We start from the raw sequence: 15759 nt of genomic DNA, 5'->3' as shown, positions 1-15759 counted from the left end.
CAAAGAGTTAAATGAAGAATTTGCAGATCTAAATCGTGTATTCTCTTCGTGAACGAATACGTTCCTTTTTCTCGTACTCGAGTTGTGAAACATTCGTGTAGCGTAACACGTGCCATTTTAATCGTCCGATACCATTACAATGTAACTTGCTTCTCGAATTACCGTCTACGAAGATCTTCAAGAACGAGTGAAACGCCAATGCGCGGAGTTCTACAAATCGGATCTAACTTTGAATATTAATTACATCGATTCCATTAATTCAATCGTTGATAGTGCAACGATTTAATCGTCTTCGCCAATCATTTAATCGGATCGATTTAATAAAAATACGGATTCGATTGGTTTCAGGGGATTTATTGAATTTGCATGGACTTAAGTATTTGATTTAATTTTCATAAATGGATTATGGCTATTATTGAGGCGAATAAAAATGTATTACACAGTTGGATATTTAAGCTGTACAATCATATAAAATTCCAGAATTACAGCTACAAACCTGCACTGCTATTTTAAATCTATTGCTTTGTACTGAATTGGCATTTGCCCAAAACTTAATATTTCCTAATTTTAGAGCAATCGAATTAACTATTAACCCCTTGTTAACTAATTAACTATTAACCACTTTTCTTCATAGTTGCAACGATGAGAAGTTTTTCGATTGTAATAGTTTCTAAGAAGAAGAAAGACAATTCGTATTTATGGTGTATCGACATTTATTTGAACCTTTAAATACTGATAACAAGAAATCAGAATTTTATTCAGACTGAAGAGAACGGAATAGCATTCATATTTAACAGGTTATTACTAGAAATTGCCATCACGTGTCACGACTCGGCAAAGTATGGCAAGGGGTTAATAGTTTACACCTAACTGAGCTAACAACCTCACCTAGTTAACGCTAGATTCGCGGAATCCGTCAAAATGACGGATCACTAATTTTTTCATTCACGATTATTCATATCGTAATGATACATTTATGAGTTATTTATTAACACTGTTAAAAATCAAAATAAATGTCTCATCGTTACTTTTATAAGCTAATATAAAACAGCTGTTTTTTATGCTGCATCTAGTGTTAACATCCAACCAAATACTGCTGCGATTCTTTAACCAGTCAGCTGTGGCGCCTTCTTTTCAAAGCGCGCACCCATAAGCGTCGCTGTTGAAATATCGGATCGAAGATACGGTTTTATTTTATAGAATTAACAATTTTATTACTAATATTTACTTATTCGCTCAACATTAACATATACCGCATACATAATAAACGAAAAACGCAAGAAAAATCAAATACTTGTGAAAGTTAAAAATTCAAATCGCTGCTGTAGAGTGGTATTCAGCGAAGCAAGGAACGATACATAATGGTACATCGCACGTCGAACACCGATATCGCGAATTATTCATATAATTATTCATACGTTTCATTTGTTTGTTTTATTCTGGTCTGGCCTCAAAATATTCGAAACATCGTGATATTTCAGAATATGTTTTTGTTTTCACAAAAATTACAATTTAAACAGCCAATGGTCGTTACTTTTTACGCGCGACGAGTATACTCGTCGTAAAACAAAATACTGCCACTTCTCCGTGACGGGTATACTCGTCGAACACAGCTAACTGGTCAAGTGAACAGAGGTAATCTGTTAATTCGCCGCGCGTTCAGGCACGCTCGTCCACGACGTTGAACAGCGTGAACGAATGTAGGAATTCGGTGTTCAATTTCCGGAACGAATCTGCGGTTAAAGCGGGAACATCAACGAGACAATGTCCATGGCAGAGAAAATGCCAACGACTTTCTGTTACTCGTCAAACACAGTTAACTGGTTAACACGTTCCGTGCCGAGCTTTTTTTACTCGAATCTTCACACTTTGATATTTTACTAAAACTTGATGTATTACGTGCAATTATTAATTCTCGTACACATAACAACGTAACAAAAACTTATCAACGCCCATTCTTGCGGTGGCAATTGATTCTTCGGTTCTAAATTTCTTGTAAACAATTTGTTCAGTTCACTAAGTAAACATGCAAGCGTGTACCATCGATGGTACACGTGGCACGGAACGTGTTAACCATCAATTTTATCAACTTCGATGCCTATCTCGCGGATGATCGCCTGTAGCAAACATCGGCGAATGCATGAATCTCGAAATTTCCTAAAAATCGATTCGTTCCTTACAAGAATACCTCTCGATGGACTTCTAGAGGCACAAACGAGCGCAGTTTATCGTTGTCGAAGCGCCGATAGTTGCCGAAGTCGAAGAAGAAACGAAATTGCGAGCGGAATTCCGCGCGGCGGTCGGAGACAGATAACGCGGAGGATCGTAATTCAATTCGGCTCGACGGTGCGAACTGGTCAGAAAATGATTCCGCGTTTAACCCCGGCGAGCATCGAAGGTCGCGTAGGCAAAGTAATGTCCCACATAACCGCTTCGGATCGGAATTCCCACGGGAATAGTTGCCCATCGCCGCGCGCCAAGTGGGACGATAAATTCTCGTCGGGCGAGGCGGCGCCCGTTATAATTTACAATTAAAAGCCGGATCGGACGGGAGTCGCTTTTACCAAATTATCAGGCCCGATTATTAATTTCGCCGTGTCTCGTAAAGTAGAAAGTACCGCCGCGCCGCGGCGGGCCGGGCACAGCCCGCCGCCGGTCGTTCGCCGAGGGAAATGTTCCGCGCGGCGAAAAAGAAGCCCGGAACTTTTCGCGTTCCGCAGTTTTCGGCGACAGCTTTCATTTACACATTCCCGCCAGGGAACTTTCGAACTACGTTCCGCCGTGCTTCGCACCCTACCGCGGACCGATGCGATTTATGCACGGTTTTCGAGAAAAAAAAAAAAGAAAAAATCCGCGTCCCGGAACGCCAGCTGCGCGCTGACTTCGCTGCGGAAACTGCCAAAGTCGTTCCCGTATTCAGATAGATGCCGAAAGAAAAGTTTCGACTCGTTAGACCGCGACGCAGGCCGGAGAGTCGACGAAGTCGGCGAAGTTTCGAATGCCTCGGATTACGTCGATACGACGGGACGATTTTCTACATGACGGAATTAGCGGCTATAGAATCCGGCAGACTTCGCGGCATGCGTGTGAAAGGAACGCGCTGGACCATGCGTAATTAGTAAACCACCGTTTCGTGACACAGTTCGTAGTCCAACCGAGATTCTACCGCGCGGGCTCGGACAACTTTGCGATCGTTCCAAATCATCCGAGAACTGAAACACGGATGAAGATATTTGGACGTTGTAGAGACAACGAACAAAATTGCATTGTCTTGGAAAATGTTAGGGAGACGTTCCAACGCGATAACTGCACTAAATGGTTTTATATACAGAACACAAAAGTGTTCGTACTCCTTTTAGAACGCGATAACTTTTTCAAGACTGAACCAAATGACTTGAGTCTTTTTTTAGATGATAGAGGGACTTATCTATACTAGAGGGTGGCTGAAAAGGTTTTCTTTTTCTTAAATTTTGCTATTACTTGGAATGAAAAGAAACTTTGACTTTTAACTTTTAACTTTTTTATCTGAGCCTATTAACGAAAATTTAATCATTTTTGCCTTTTGTGCATCTCGGTAACTTGTATTACGATTTTTAAAACTGCAGATTTCGGTCAATATCGTGACGAAACAGCGGAAGACATTTTTTAAATTTTCATTACAGAATAAAAAAGTTAAAAAACGAGAGATTTTTATTTTCTTGCAATTCCAAATGATAAAAAAATTAAAAAAGAAAGCATTTCACTCGCCGTCTAGTAGACTAGACTAATGTGGACTAATTGTCCACTTTTTTGCACAATTTGAGCGTCAATTAGGGAGACATTCCTGCACGCCCTTCCTGACATGCTTGCGAGCCAAATGTTTGGCAGTGCATTATCGCGGTCCGCAATCTAAAATCACGACGTCCGCCGAGATGGCACAGAGAACCCGGAGAAAGCATAAAAGAAAGTATTATCTAGGAAGTCGTACAATAGTATAGGGCTCGTGCAAGAATCACCGAAATCCCGCGAATCCATTGGAACTCTGCGGACCTTTGAGACCTCCGGGACCTCTCGAAGTTTCCAATATCATTATAGCTCGACTCGGCGCTGTGGCTGTGCGATGCCAGTGAATCGAACCGGGACGCGATCTTCAGGTTCGAAGATCATCGACGTCGATTCTGCTCGCCGAGAATAACAAAGCGGGGAAGCGAACCCGTCCTAGAGAGTCTGTGTAGACTCTTCGATCATTAGCATGACGTTTGCCGTGGCTCGAGAGGAAAATAATGCGATCGTCGAGATACTGCGCGCTCGGGTATCGAATGCGTTTCGATTTTATGCGGAAGATACCGGGCGGAGATACTGCCTCGTTTCGACGTCGCGCCGGTTCAACTCATCCAGCGAAACGACATCAACGTCTAATAAGTCCGCCGTTATCAATATCGCGGCCATCAAGGTTTTTTGATAAGCCGGATCCCGTTACAAGAACCTTCGATAATTGTTATCGGATCCGCCGCGCTTTCGATATTCATGATCGTGTCGAATGACTCTCGGGATGCTCGTATCGTATTCAGTACCACCGGACTGTGTCCAATATTGATTATTCCCCGGCCTGTGTTGCTACTGCGGCACATAGTCCCTTTTATGACGGCCTCCCTCGGATGCGCCGGCTTCTCGCAAGGGTAGCCAATGACATTCGCGAATTTTCTCTCATTCGATACGGTGTTCGCGACGGATCGTTGCCATCTTTGCGTCAAATATTCCATTTTTAACCAGTTAACTGTGTTCGACGAGTAACAGAAAGTCGTTGGCATTTTCTCTGCCATTGACATTGTCTCGTTAATGTTCCCGCTTTAACCGTAGATTCGTTCCGGAAATTGAACACCGAATTCCTACGTTCGTTCACGCTGTTCAACGTCGTGGACGAGCGCGCCTGAACGCGCGGCGAATTAACAGATTACCTCTGTTCACTTGACCAGTTAGCTGTGTTTGACGAGTATACCCGTCACGGGGAAGTGGCAATATTTTGTGTTACGACGAGTATACTCGTCGCGCGTAAGAAGTAGCGACCATTGGCTGTTTAAATTGGAATTTTTGTGAAAACAAAAACATATTCTGAAATTTCACGACGTTTCGAATATTTTGAGGCCAGACTAGATTAAAACAAACGAATAAAACGTATGAATAATTATATGAATAATTCGCGATGTCGGTGTTCGACGTGCGATGTACCATTATGTATCGTTCCTTGCTTCGCTGAATACCACTCTACAGCAGCGATTTGAATTTTTAACTTTCACAAGTATTTGATTTTTCTTGCGTTTTTCGTTTATTATGTATGCAGTGTATGTTAATGTTGAGCGAATAAGTAAATATTAGTAATAAAATTGTTAATTTTATCACATAAAACCGTATTTTCGATCCGATATTTCAATTTTGAAGAAATTCTTTTCGGCAAAATACGACGCTGGCAATGTACGATTCGAACGCGATTTCTTGCGCATTTCTTGCACGATTTGGATTTTCGACAGTTTTTTAGTCGATGTCGACTTTCGGAAATTGGATCGATAGTTGATAAGAGCGATCCAATGAATCGATAAATCACTGTCAAGTAAAACTTGTTCTCTAGACTTCTTACAGCAGGAAAAATTAGATCGTTTCACGTCTTTATGACACCGAACCTCGGCTTTTTACGTGCCGAAACGTGTCCACCAAAGACGCAATCCTCTTCGACGAAGCGGAGAATCTGATCATTCTGATTTTCATTCCAGAATTTGTGGATTGCCACCGCTTTGGGAAACGTTCTGCGAGCGAACGAGGACCTGATACCATGTTCCGGGTTTCTGTAAGTATTTCTCTCGAACCGATTTACTCCTCGAACTTCTTCCCGAACGCGCGATTTAATTTGCAATCGAGCATCTAAAAGTCATCTTTGTCGATGACTCGCAATTGATACAGCTTTGATAACGGGTTATATCTCATTATTATATTATATTATTATATTATATATATATTACATTATTATATTATATTATATTATTATTATATATATATTACATATATATTATATATATTATATTATTATTATATTTATTATTATATTATATATATTATTTCAGCACAAATTACTGCACTTTTTTTATATGCCTCAGTCGAAAGTTCACATATTGTACAACATATTCTAAGCTTGTCCAAGTTTCGGAAATTGAGTTTCTTAACACACTTGGATGTGTACAAGCCATTAAACGTTTAACGAGAGACAAGGAACATGCGACCGAACGGGCTGTAAATGGAGATGAATTTTATGAACGACGGTTCCAACAGCATCCGATTCTCTGTAATTCACGCGAGCGACGATTTTAATGCGATCCGCGAGTTATTGCCGACTGAAATTTCAAACTCGAGCCAGAAACGTGCATCACAGCGAATTAGGCGACTATTGATCTCGACAACGGGATAATAAGATCGTCGGCAAAGATATCGCATGTACGCCGGACAGCTTATCTGGTTAATTGAACGTTATTGAAATCGAGACTGCCCCCTCCCCCCGCGCTCTCTGCCTGCCCGTTGCACGTATCGAAAACAATACCTGCAACAATTCGATCTCGGAGGTGTACGGCGAGAGAGTTGCGACGCTAACTTTCTTTGTCTTCCGTTTCAGAAACTCCGTGTTCCACGAATGCAACGAGGAAACGGACCTGCTGATGGAAATTTACGACGCTGCGAATTTCGAATTCGGTAAGAAATAATGTTAAAGTACACGAAAATTTGCCAATGCTCGCCGATCGTCAACAACTATAAAAAGAGAGTCGTGACGCTTGAATACTCGTGTCTCCTCTTCCCAAATATACGAAGGTGTCGTTGCACACCGCGATCTTTTTATGCGACTCTCTATTTTCAAATTGTCTACCAAGAACGAAAATTTGTTCGTCGAATGTCGTTCGTGCGAATAAAACTAGAAAGTTCGTTCGCACGAAGACGTCTGGTCTTTGCAGGAAACGATTCTTGAAATACAGTAAATTCTCCCGAATTATACCGAGGAGACACATTTTTATATTATAAAAGTCTAGACGTAAGAAAACTGTTAAAAGTCTAACTGTTGTACGAGTCGCAAGACTATAAATTTCATAAGCATGAAATGCACTTTGTCATATAAAATGGAAATACCGTAAGTCAGAAAAATTAATTTAAACTCACAGTTAAAATGGCTTCGAGTGCAAAGGGTTAATACGAAAAGTTAGTCGCGCGTCAGCGTCGCAGTCTTTCCTGTACAGAATTTCCATAATAAATATGTGAAATTACGTTTATAATTGGGTTAACACGGATCCTTCCGACTGCGAGATAACGCGTAGCTGGCGTAAGCAAGAAATCTCCTGCTTAACCTTCCAACTACGAGATAACGTCGAAAATTTTTTCGCGGAAAATGGGTCGTGACGTTACACGAAACAATACGGAGCTAAACTTGCATACTAATATAATCGCATATTTGACCAGTTAGCTGTGTTCGACGAGTATCCTCGTCATGGAGAAGTGGCAGACGATGCCAGGAGAACCTTGATTAACCTTCGATATCAGAATTATATGCTATGCGGATGCTTTATTAATGTGATCGGTTCGATCTAAAGCGATCCAAGTGCCGAACGATTTACTGTGCAAGTTAATATTGATCCTTTGCACTCGAGCGGCGATTCCGAGGCGCCATCAAAAATTGTTAGATTACGTTTGAAAATACGTTTTTAACATCATCGAATTTGTTCATATTTAAAAAACTGTGCGGACTGTAATTGTTGCTCGAGTCACAAAATTCAATGTCGCATGCATAAAATGCAATAAATTGTATCAAATGGAAGTACTATAGGTCGGAGAAACTGTTTTAGATTTCGAGTTAAAATCGCTTAGAGTGCAAAGGGTTAAACCTATCGTACTAGTCGAAATGACCGGTTCCACGTTTTTCATTTTTAAATTCTTGAGGTTGAAAAGTGTCTTTATAACTCGTTAATAATTCTCCGTGACAGATTACAATAGAAACAGCGAGACGACCGAATAAATTCAGTCTCGTAATTCTCGAGAAGCAACGCGTGACAGACGTCTCTAGTGATCGATAGGTTCAACGTCGATGAAAATGATATCTGACACTGTAATTAAGTAACTGTTCCGTTATCCGAACGTCCATGTCACCTTGCTTAGCCCGGATAAAGAAAGTTCTATCGTATTCTACCTATACTCGACGCGCGTAAAAAGCAGTGACCATTGGGTATTTAAATCGCAGTTTTAGTGAAAACAGAAACGTATACTCAAATTTCAAGATGTTTAGAACATTTTTAGGCCGATCCTACATAAAAGTGTTTAACATTGTTATAAAAATAAGATTAGAAAAGGATCACGGTATCGTTCCTTGCTTCGCTGAATTCCACTCTACAGCAGCAATTTAAATTTTCAACTTTCACAAGTATTTGATTCTTGAGTATACATTAATGTTGAGCGAATAAGCAAATACTGGTAATAAAATTGTTAATTTATAAAACAAAACCGTCCTTTCGATCCAATATTTTAACAGCGACTTACTTACTCTGTGTTCGACGAGTATACTCGTCATCGCTTGATGATCCTCGCGACGCATATAAGTGCGCTCTCTGAAAAGGAGCCGCCACACAGCTAACTGGTTAAACATTCACGGTGTTTACCATGGATCTTATTGCCAATTAAGCAACCGCTTCCGAGCATTACTGCACAGAACTACTGACGCAGTGATTACAGTGAAACTTTGCTATCCGGTAATACACGGTCTCTTCGCCGAGATCTCCTCTGATCTCGTGCAAGTCTCTCTCTCTCTCTCTCTCTTTCTCTCTCTCTCTCTCTCTCTCTCTTTCTCTTTCTCTCTCTCTCTCTCCATCTCTCCCGCGAAAAAACAAAGATCCAAAGAAACAGCCGAGTTCGTAACTAGAATAAGCAGAGGGATCAAAGTTTCCAAAGAACTCGGCCCGGACCGTAATGCCCTAACGTCTTTAGCGTAGTCCACATTCTGGCCGCACGGCCAGCACACACAGCGAAGGATACTTATTTACCATTGTTTGGAGCGTCGCCGCGCGCAAACGAAGAACGTGCGATGATTATTGGCGTCCCGCCGTTTCCCGAAGCCGTACCCGGCAAATCTTCTCTTGTCTAGAGTTGAAAAGTTATGCGATACTTCGCGGGCTTCGTGTTCCGCGTACCGAACCGGTAAGACGGGGGACGGTGGTAATACACTTCCAGATTTCGCTCGCTGCTATTTTACACGCGCGAAAGTCTCAGCCACTCGGGGACGCGTGAACTTTTCCATTTCGAGTATGCGAACCGTATGTTGCATCCCGCGGATGCCGGTTTTCCTCGACTTTCCCGCGCGCCGTCTTCGCGCGCCTTCGTATATCAGAATAGTTTTCCCATTTCAGCCGAATCTCACGAAAATACAACTGTCCGGATCCGATGCGACCGTTATTTAAAAAATCGAAACGCCATAACGCCAAGCAGGTTCGAATGCAAATGTTTTTCACGGATGTTTAAATTAGATGTGGTTACATCGGTTGATTGATGGAAGCGATGTTGGAATTATGTGAAATGCAAGAGGAGAAGAAGAAGGTACGATTTCCCATTCCGTTTTATGATGAAACGGGGCTGGCATTTATCGGTAGATCGCGGATTTTTATTTGAGCCGTTTATTTTGAAAGTGGCATAAGTCACTTTACCGTAATGAAAGTGGTGATTTTTTTGATGTTTATACGAAATTATTTATACTGAGAAAAATATCGGTATCCTGAAATAACAAATACAAGTAAATCTTCTCGAAAGTTAGCATCCATGTTTTTAAACGTGTTAAAACGCAAGCCCTTAAATATATTGACTTTCAAAATAAACGGCTCATTTACATTTATGACGAAAAAGTTGGTAATTAAGATTAGAAACCGTATAAATATTAAAAGTACTTAGGAAAGAGATCACTTAGATTATTAAAGAAAGAAAAAACTTTCTGGTTGATATCTCTCTCTCTCTTTCTCTCTATCTTTCCTTTTTGTTGAAATTGTTAAAGATCGTTTAAAATTTGTTTAGGCGAAGTTACGGTAACTCGGTGATACGTTTATTATCGATATATTTCTTTAGCGATATATTTCTTTAGTGGTAGATTTACTTAGTGACAGATTTATTTACTGATAGATTTATTTAGTGATAGATTTAGCGATACGGTTCATTTTCGCGTTTAATCGAACAAGTAGAATGAGGGCACACCCACAGCGGAGCAAGTAGAATAGGAGCGTCTGTGATCAGACAATGGGAAACACCGACGTATCTTGACCTTTTGCACTCGAGTGGTGATTTCGCGGTGCCATTAAAAAATGTCATGTCGAACTGTTGCACGAGTCACAATAGCATATGAAAATAAATTCAAAATGCATTATGTTATATAAAATGGAAATCTACCGTGGGTCAGAAGAACTATTTTCAATTTTCCGTTGATTTGGCTTCGAGTGCAAAGAGTAAAATATTCTGTCTTCAACTATTCTTCCGTACAAATTACCGCAGACAATATGTCATAATTAAAAATAAACAACCGATTTCAAGATAACCCATACTTTTAAATTCGCCCAATGTTACTACCACTTTCTATTTTATGCAGTATGTAAAATGATCCGAATTGGAAGATAGAGAACTTACATAGACTTTAATAACCTTAATAAATATGGTAAAAAAAAACATACAAGTAGATAACCCATATTTTTAAATTCGTCCAATGTTACTATCCCTTTCTATTTTATGCAGTATGAGAAAATGATCTGAATTGGAAGATACAGAATTTACATAGACTTTAATAACCTTAATAAATATGTTTAAAAAAAACATACAAGTATACATTTCGAAATCTTTTAATTACCGTTTCGCATCCATTTACGCCATTTGTAAGACGTTCGTCGCTTTCCGACAGCACCGCAAACTCTTTAAAAACGCGATTCGCTCGAAGAAAGCCAAACAGATAGAATTTCTAATTTCGACGTAACGAAGATTAGCCGCCGCTCTCTTTCGAAGACAATGATGATCTATCGGACCGCTCGGAAGCTCCGGAGGTCCGAACACAATCTACTTTCGTTCCGAGCCGAGCCCAAGCAAAAAGGTTCGCAGAATGCAATCGATTTCCAATTAAGCTTTTTTCGGCCGCTTTCCACCGAGCCACTTGAAATCCAGTTTTCGAGAGTGTAATGATTAATCGGGCATCGTTTGCCTAGCTCGACCAACATCGCCGGGCCCCGAGCCGCGCGGAAAAACGACGCTTTTAATATGCGCGCCAGGCTAACGCGCTCTCGCTCTCTCGTTCGATTCCGCCTGGAATCCGTTTCGGAATCGAAGGATCCCGCGACTTCGAGTGGCGGCTTTCGATGTATCGTTCGGCGCGCCAGCAGCGTGATCGCTCGGGGAAACAATTCTCGGTCTTGTTCGTTCGCGATACAATAATGTCTCCCTAATTGACGCTCAGATCGTGCAGAAAAACGGACAATTGGGGAAGAGGAAATTTTTTAGGAGCTCGTTTTTACAGTGACGCTCAGATTCTGCACAAAAATGGACAATTTCGAAAGAGGAAATGCGATTACTTGTGTTCTGCTTCTCGTTGTTATAGTTGTTGACAATTCGTAACTATAAAAACGAGCCGTAAAGCTCGAATAATCGTATCTCCTCTTCTGAAAATTGTCCAGTTTTGTGGACAATCTAAGCGTCAATTAGAGAGACATTACTATAATTGTAAAAACGTGCCGCGAGGTTCGTAAAATAGTGTCTCTTCTTAATAAGTGCGAGGTGCTCGAATGATCTGATCGGCTCGAATTCTTACGCTTTGTTTATCACCGATATTTCAATATTTCGACGGGACGAAGCCTTTGCGGTACGAAGCTCGAATAGAAAATAATAACTAAGATAATAAATCTTAGAATAAACGAGATTGGAGAATAAATAAGACTGCGATAAATTACTAGAGAATAAATAAGATCGCGGGTCTTTGTGGAAAAAAAATTGTCTGCATCTCTGTTGCAAGCAGCATAAGTTACTTGAAAGATTTCTAGCGTCAATTAGAGAGATACTGCTATAATCGTAAAAACGAGCCGCGAGGTTCGAATAATCGCGTCTCCTTTTCCCAAATTGTCCATTCTTGTGCGCAGTCTGAGCGCGAAAATGGTAAGACAGTAATGTCTCCCTAACTGACGCTGAGATTCTGCACAAAAATGGACAATTTGGAAAGAGCAAATGCGATTATTTGTGTTTTACTTCTCGTTGTTATAATTGTTGACAAATTCGTAACTATAAAAACGAACCGCAAAGCTCGAATAATCGTGTCTCCTCTTCCAAAAATTGTCCATTTTTGTGGACAATCTAAGCGTCAATTAGAGAGACACTACGATAATCATAAAAACGAGCCGCGAGATTCGAATAATAGTGTCTCCTCTTCCAAAAATTGTCCATTTTCGTGGACAATCTAAGCGTCAATTAGAGAGACATTACTATAATCATAAAAAACGAGCCGCGAGGTTCGAACAATCGTGTCTCCACTCCCCAAATTGTCCATTTTTCTGCGCAATCCGAGCGTCGATTAGAAAGAATTCACGATAAACGGTTCACGAGTAGGCGACTTGCACGGCGCGAAGAGACCCGTAAAATAAAATAGGCGTTCCGCGGCGCATTCGTGCTCGCCGAGACATTTTTCTGGACGAAGATCATGCTCGTCGGGGACAAGGGCCAGCAATTTGCGTGCCGCTCGAGGCATGCTCGGCCAGCGAAATCGAACGTAATTACTCCTCCACACTCGTTTCTCCCTTTTCAATCTTCTTTTTCCGGGCGAGCATCCTCCCCGGCGGGGCGGATCGCGGGGCCGACGTTTTTAACAGGGCAGAACGGAAAATTGGAGCCCGATGAATGAGACGGCGACCGTATCTATTCATTCCCAGAATCCGGGGCTAATTTCGTTGAGCTTTTGTGTCCGCCGGAGGATAGCTTCCTCCGAGGCATCTTCGGCCGCTCGCTCGCCCGCGCGCGCGTTTTCTCCTTCTTTTTATCTCTTCATCATTTCCTTTCGCCTGCTCGTTTTCTTTCGCGCCGGCCGCGTTGATAACGCGGGATTCGTTAATACGGACTTGACCGAGTTTTTAATTGAATGACCGCGGCAATAGCGCGAAAACCAATCGATACGTAGCCTCGCGGATATAAAATATTCAGAGGCGTTTCCATCCCGGTAACAGGGCCACGATTTATAATCCCGTTCCCATCCGCTCCTCTCTCTCTCTCACTCTCTCTCATTTTTGCCCGTCATCAACGGCAAGATCGATCTCAGCCCCGGTCAAAGAAACACTCGATTTAACGACCGCGACGACGACGACGATGACTACTAAATACGTCACGGCTCTTCGGACGCCTCTCGCTCGTTGAAACCTGCTGCCGCAGAGCTGTGAAAGGAATGTTGGAAAAAATGCTGATTTCACGGGCAATTACCTCGCGGAACAGCGCGAGAAAGGGCACACTCGGCACCCGACGACAGGGTCCTCTCCGCGTCGGACCTCGCCGCGGGTTTATTAAGTTTTTCCACGGCGGAGGAGAACCGTGTACACGCAGCCCCGTAATATCGCGCGATACCTCATTAATCTTCCGGATGATACGGCCGATTTGATGATGCCGCTGGTACGACACGTATCCTCGATACGCCCGGAATTCGCCGGCGGGACGGTTCATTAGCTGTGGATCAAAGACCGCCGAAATCTTCGGAATTTTGTATTAAACGCCTCCATCGACCCAGCCAAAGTCAATCCTAGTTGATCACGCTATTAGGTAGCGAGACAGTTTTCTCGCCTCTTCGGGCGTGAAGGAGACGAGGGCGACGTGTGAAACATCATCTTGGAGAGATCACCGAAATCTTCGAAGTTCTGTTTTATGCGCTTCCATCGACCCAGCGATGTCAGATGCTTGTTGATGGCGGCGTTGGTTAGTAGGACAGCTTGCTTGCTTCTTGAGGTGTAAATAGATGGAGACAACTTGAAAATACCATTTTAAAAGGATGCCGGAAACTTCGGGAATTTTTGATCGAATGCGAGCATTTGATCGAACGAAATTCGATTCTACGTGAGGATAGTTTTAAGAATTGAATAGAGTTAGATGATAAGTTTTCTCTAGTTGACGCTCAGATTGAAAAGTGGACAATTTGGGAAGAGTTGATGCGATTATTCGAGCGACTATTCGATACGATTATTTCGGAAATTTTTGATCAAATGCTTGCATCGATCGTATGAAATTCGATCATTGAAATCATTGCATTGATCGAAGGAAATTCGATCCTAATCGACGACAGTTTTAAGTATTAAATACAGTTACAGTAAATTCTCCCTAATTAACGCTCAGATTGAAAAGTAGACAATTTGGGAAGAGGTTACATCGATCGAAGGAAATTCGATCCTAATCGATGACAATTTTAAGTATCGAACACAGTTATCTCGTTTCGCGAGGTGTAAATAAATAAAGACTTTCTATGAACACAATTTTTCTGAAATTCGTGTTCCGGGATACGCGTAAATGTATCCAGAATTAACGAAGATAAACAGGAGCGGTAATTCGGCGAGAATTAGTTAAGGGAATAAGGGAGATGAGTTGGAAGTTTTCATCACAATTACATTATTTTTCCTCCGGTGCTTGTCGCAACGCGTAGACGGGCGTTATCTTGCGAGAACAAAGTTTCTCGACGATCCAATTTGAATCGTTAGTTCGAAGTTTTGATTCGTAAAGCCGAGATAATGAATTGTTGCGCAAGTCGACGGTGATTCGAACTGTGGAACGCAGGCGGGATCGACGGAACTTTGATTAGCTAATACGATTCGCTAATGTTTACCTCGACAATATTTGGGTCGTTTATTTGCGACGAAAATAGCTAAAATTAGATTGCGAAATCGAACTGAGAAAAGTGTCCGTGCAGCTCTAGTAACCTCCGATCGATGTATTGGGTTGGCAACTAAGTAATCGCCGATTTGTTCAATGAAATAAAAAATTTTTTTTACTTGGAACGAAGTTTAATCTGTAATGTATTTTCCATTTTGTTCGATGACCTTTTGCCGTCTCTCCGACAACTTGAAAATTCCACGCTCGTAGAAAGTCTGATCCTTTTCGGCCAAAAACTGAGTTAAGTGAGATTTTACAGCGTCATCGTCGTTAAAAGTTTTACCACGAAGGGAGTTGTCCAGGGATCGAAATAAGTGGTAATCCGATGGCGCGAGATCAGAACTATTTGGTGGGTGTAACATCAATTCCCAACCAATGTCTATCAATTTTTGCCGAGTGGACAAAGACGTGTGCTGCCTATCATCGTCTTGGTGGAAAATGACACCTTTACGACCAGTTGCTAACATTCACGGCTAATAAAAAATAACATAATAATAATAATAATAATTTTATCCACAGAACTGGACAATTTGGGAGAAGGAGATACGATTATTCGAGCCTTGCGGTTCGTTTTTATAATTACGAATTGTCAACAACTATAAAAGAAACGAGCTACAGGGCTCGAATAATCGTATCTCCTCTTTCCAAATTGTCCATTTTTGTGCACAATCTGAGCGTTAGTTAGGGAGACATTACTATATTTGGTTCAGTTTTAAGATAATTATTGCACACTTTTGTGGGCCACTGTAAATTAGATGAGAGTGTCTTTCCGCTGTTAATAATTGCAATAAGTCGGACCAATAATTGCAATAATCGACCAATTCTGGTCGCTTTTCCTTGACCGCTGCATTC

At 41.5% G+C, this 15759-nt stretch overlaps 1 protein-coding gene across 1 annotated transcript in view; it reads left to right on the top strand.

Annotated features, from left to right (window-relative positions):
• Positions 1–15759, top strand: part of Gycalpha99B (guanylate cyclase 1 soluble subunit alpha 2) — a 109955-nt gene that overhangs the window by 56107 nt on the left and 38089 nt on the right. The window contains exons 2-3 of the mRNA XM_033467842.2: positions 5748–5821; positions 6638–6714. Of these exons, the coding sequence (XP_033323733.1) occupies positions 5748–5821; positions 6638–6714 (151 nt within the window). The remainder of the gene's footprint in view (positions 1–5747; positions 5822–6637; positions 6715–15759) is intronic.

This window comes from Megalopta genalis, chromosome 4 (genome assembly GCF_051020955.1).
Source record: "Megalopta genalis isolate 19385.01 chromosome 4, iyMegGena1_principal, whole genome shotgun sequence".
NCBI classification, from domain to species: Eukaryota; Metazoa; Arthropoda; class Insecta; order Hymenoptera; family Halictidae; genus Megalopta; species Megalopta genalis.
Note: the sequence above shows the minus strand (reverse complement) of the source record. Positions and strands in the feature narration are given on the sequence as shown.